This window comes from Papio anubis, chromosome 17, assembly GCF_008728515.1.
Source record: "Papio anubis isolate 15944 chromosome 17, Panubis1.0, whole genome shotgun sequence".
NCBI classification, from domain to species: Eukaryota; Metazoa; Chordata; class Mammalia; order Primates; family Cercopithecidae; genus Papio; species Papio anubis.
In genome coordinates, this window is record NC_044992.1 from 2,809,218 (window position 1) to 2,814,282 (window position 5,065).

Genomic DNA, 5,065 nt, shown 5'->3' on the forward strand with positions numbered 1-5,065 from the left:
TGTAAAAGTGTTCCTATTTCTCTACATCCTCTCCAGCACCTGTTGTTTCCTGACTTTTTAATGATTGCCATTCTAACTGGTATGAGATGGTATCTCATTATGGTTTTGATTTGCATTTCTCTGATGGTGAGTGATGATGAGCATCTTTTCATGTGTCTGTTGGTTGTATGAATGTCTTCTTTTGAGAAGTGTCTGTTCATATCCTTTGCCTACTTTTTGATGGGGTTGTTTGTTTTTTTCTTGTAAATTTGATTGGGTTCTTTATAGGTTCTAGATATTAGCCCTTTGTCAGATGAGTAGATTGCAAAAATTTTCTGCCATTCTGTAGGTTGCCTGTTCACTCTGATGGTAGTTTCTTTTGCTATGCAGAAACTCTTTAGTTTAATTAGATCCCATTTGTCAATTTTGGCTTTTGTTGCCATTGCTTTTGGTGTTTTAGACATGAAGTCCTTGCCCATGCCTATGTCCTGAATGGTATTACCTAGGTTTTCTTCTAGGGTTTTTATGGTTTTAGGTCTAACATTTAAGTCTGTAATCCATCTTGAATTAATTTTCGTATAAGGAGTAAGGAAAGGATCCAGTTTCAGCCTTCTACTTATGGCTAGCCAATTTTCCTAGCACCATTTATTAAATAGGGAATCCTTTCCCCATTTCTTGTTTATATCAGGTTTGTCAAAGATCAGATGGCTGTAGATTTGTGGTATTATTTCTGAGCTGTAGATTTGTGGTATTATTTCTGAGAGACCAATGTTCTGTTCCATTGGTCGATATCTGTTTTGGTACCAGTACCATGCTGTTTTGGTTACTGTAGCCTTGTAGTATAGTTTGAAGTCAGGTAGTGTGATGCCTCCAGCTTTGTTTTTTTGGCTTAGGATTGTCTTGGCAATGCGGGGTCTTTTTTCATTCCATATGAACTTTAAAGCAGTTTTTTCCAATTCTGTGAAGAAAGTCATTGGTAGCTTAATGGGGATGGCATTGAATCTAGAAATTACTTTGGGCAGTATGGCCATTTTCACAACATTGATTCTTCCTATCCATGAGCATGGTATGTTCTTCCATTTGTTTGTGTCCTCTTTTATTTCACTGAGCAGTGGTTTGTAGTTCTCCTTGAAGAGGTCCTTTACATCCCTTATAAGTTGGATTCCTAGGTATTTTATTCTCTTTGAAGCTATTGTGAATGGGAGTTCATTCATGATTTGGCTCTCTGTTTGTCTGTTACTTGTGTATAAGAATGCTTGTGATTTTTGCACATTGATTTTGTATCCTGAGACTTTGCTGAAGTTGCTTATCAGCTTAAGGAGATTTTGGGCTGAGACAATGGGGTTTTCTAAATATACAATCATGTCATCTGCAACAGGGACAATTTGACGACTTCTTTTCCTAACTGAATACCTTTATTTCTTTCTCTTGCCTGATTGCCCTAGCCAGAACTTCCAACACTATTTTGAATAGGAGCGGTGAGAGAGGGCATCCCTGTCTTGTGCCAGTTTTCAAAGGGAATGCTTCCAGTTTTTGCCCATTCAGGATGATATTGGCTGTGGGTTTGTCATAAATAGCTCTTATTATTTTGAGATACATTCCATCAATACCGAATTTATTAAGAGTTTTTAGCATGAAGGGCTGTTGAATTTTGTCAAAGGCCTTTTCTGCAGCTATTGACATAATCATGTGGTTTTTGTCTTTGGTTCTTTTTATATGCTGGATTACATTCATTGATTTGTGTATGTTGAGCCAGCCTTGCATCCCAGAGATGAAGCCCACTTGATCATGGTGGATAAGCTTTTTGATGTGCTGCTGGATTCGGTTTGCCAGTATTTTATTGAGGATTTTTGCATCGATGTTCATCAAGGATATTGGTCTAAAATTCTCTGTTTTTGTTGTATCTCTGCCAGGCTTTGGTATCAGGATGATGTTGGCCTTGTAAAATGAGTTAGGGAGGATTCCCTCTTTTTCTATTGATTGGAATAGTTTCAGAAGGAATGGTACCAACTCCTTGTACCTCTGGTAGAATTCGTCTGTGAATCCATCTGGTCCTGGACTCTTTTTGGTTGGTAGGCTATTAATTCTTGCCTCAATTTCAGAGCCTGCTATTGGTCTGTTCAGGGATTCAACTTCTTCCTGGTTTAGACTTGAGAGAGTGTAAGTGTCCAGGAAATTATCCATTTCTTCTAGGTTTTCTAGTTTATTTGCGTAGAGGTGTTTATAGTATTCTCTGATGGTAGTTTGTATTTTTGTGGGGTCTGTGGTGATATCCCCTTTATCATTTTTTATTGTGTCTATTTGATTCTTCTCTCTTTTCTTCTTTATTAGTCTTGCTAGTGGCCTATCAATTTTGTTGATCTTTTCAAAAAACCAGCTCCTGGATTCATTGATTTTTTTGGAGGGTTTTTTTGTGTATCTATCTCCTTCAGTTCTGCTCTGATCTTAGTTATTTCTTGCCTTCTGCTAACTTTTGAATGTGTTTGCTCTTGCTTCTCTAGTTCTTTTAATTGTGATGTTAGGGTGTCAATTTTAGATCTTTCCTACTTTCTCTTGTGGGCATTTAGTGCTATAAATTTCCCTCTACACACCGCTTTAAATGTGTCCCAGAGATTCTGGTATGTTGTATCTTTGTTCTCATTGGTTTTAAAGAACATCTTTACTTGTGCCTTCATTTCGTTATGTACCAAGTAGTCATTCAGGAGCAGGTTGTTCAGTTTCCATGTAGTTGAGTAGTTTTGATTGAGTTTCTTAGTCCTGAGTTCTAGTTTGATGGCACTGTGGTCTGAGAGACAGTTTGTTATAATTTCTGTCCTTTTACATTTGCTGAGGAGTGCTTTACCTTCCAACTGTGTGGTCAATTTTGGAATAAGTGAGATGTGGTGCTGAGAAGAGAAGTGTTTTCTAATTCTGTGAAGAATGTCAATGGTAGTTTGATGGGAATAGCATTGAGTCTATAAATTACTTTGGGCAGAATGGCCATTTTCATGATATTGATTCTTCATATAAATGAGGATGGAATGTTTTTCCATTTGTGTCATCTCTTATTTCCTTGAGCAGTGGTTTTTAGTTTTCCTTGAAGAGTTACTTCACGTCCCTTGTAAGCTGTATTCCTAGGTATTTTATTCTCTTTGTAGCAATTGTGAATGGGAGTTTTCTTGAAAGGTTTTAAAGATGAGAAAATAATGTCTGGTTCGATTATCTCTAATTATAATATTACATTTCAGAGATTAATATCTTATTCATTCCACTTCCACCAGTATTCATTGGATGCACTTTATCTGACCAAGATTGCGAAGGTACAGTGATGTGTAAAGACAACTCCTGCCCTCAGAGACTTGCAAGCCTAATAAGGGGATTAAACTTAATAGTCAAATAAAAATGGACACACGAATAGTGATTTATAAGCTTGAAAGCATGAGTTAGTGTAATCAACACACCATGTGACCCATGTAGGGCACTTATTATTCCTGACATGTAGATGTGAAAGCTGAGGCTCAGATCTTCCCAACTTGACTCCACTCATCAGGACATATGCCCGGTATCCCTGTGCTGCCGCTCTGCCAAAAAGAGCAGCAATGAGTTGAAAGTGGTAATTTCAATAATCACTTATTATTAACTCATTAAAATGTTATAAGAGTTCTGAGAAAAGGAATTTCAGGCTGCAAAGATCAGAGACAGCCTCTTGTAGGAGGATGACGTCAGAACTGGATTTCCAATATACCCTTATTGATGACTACACTATCCAGTGTAGGCCCTCACATTGGTTGCGAGGAGATTCTCTTGTTGAAGAGTTTCCGCAGGGCTGCCTTCATGTCCCGATTTCTCAGACTGTAGATGAAAGGATTTAACATTGGGGTCACTGCCATGTACATTACAGTGATCACTGCATCTTTTAGGCTATAATTGGTCAAAGGGCGGAAGTACATGCCCATGACTGTACCATAATACAAAGAGACAACCATGAGGTGAGAACCACAGGTGGAAAAGGCCTTGAGCACGCCCTTGGTGGAAGGAACCTGGAAGACTGTGGAGAAGACTCGAACATAGGAGACAATGATGCATAGCAATGGCACAGAGAAAACGCCGACCCCTACGTACATCATCTTCACATTAAAGTGGATGTCAGAACAGGACAACTTCAGCAAGGGGGTAATGTCACAGTAGAAGTTGGCCACTTCCTGGTTGCCACAGAAGGACAGACTAGCTGCGAGCAGAGTGTGGGGGAGGCCATTGGCATTCCCAATCACCCAAGACCCAACAACTAGCAGGACACAAGACCGTGGACTCATAATTGTTGTGTAGTGAAGTGGGCGGCTGATGGCCACAGCTCGATCATATGCCATTGCAGCCAAAATATAGCTGTCTGTGTTACCCAAGGCTATCATGAAATACATCTGCGTTAGGCATCCCTCAAAAGAGATGGATTTGCTGCCCAAGAGGTGGTTGGCCAGCATCTTAGGGATGGTTACAGATGAGAAGAAGATGTCAACCAAGGAGAGGTTGGAAAGGAAAAAATACATGGGGTTGTGAAGGCGAACATCAGAGCAAATGGCTAGGATGATGAGCAGGTTTCCAATCAATGTGATGGGGTAAATGAACAGGAAGAGGATATAGAAGAAATCTTCCTGTTCCTGCTGACCAGTAACTCCCAGGAGGATGAATTCAAGTGTAGAGGACTGGTTATTTTCCCTCATGGCTTCTTCAACATGAAAGGGGAGAGGAATATTTTTATATTAGCATAGTTACTGTGTGTAGTGATAATCCTTCTCCATCACTCTTGACTTAAGTGATGCAGCTGTCTATACCTCTGAGTTTATTAAATTATAGAGATATCCAATATTTTGGGGAAACATCCCTGTTGGTCAATAGAACTAATAGTCATTCACCCCTTGGCAGTCATGTCTAAAAAGTGAGCAATCTGTGAATCAGAAGTGCCCATCCTTCCTGTTCCAAGCATCACCACTAAACGCCTAGAAATTAATCATACAACAAATAATTAAGTGTCATGTCCCATGGTCTAGTCACTTTGTTAGACGTCATGGAGAAGTCATAAATATGTGACACATACAGTTTATTCATCTAA

General features: G+C 39.2%; 1 protein-coding gene across 1 annotated transcript; it reads right to left on the reverse strand.

The window, feature by feature from the left end:
* Positions 1-3,737: 3,737 nt before the first annotated feature.
* Positions 3,738-4,676, reverse strand: LOC101001383 (olfactory receptor 1A1). The gene has a single exon (XM_031657217.1). It carries the CDS (start codon positions 4,674-4,676, stop codon positions 3,738-3,740), a length of 939 nt encoding a protein of 312 aa, XP_031513077.1.
* Between the last annotated feature and the right edge of the window lie 389 nt (positions 4,677-5,065).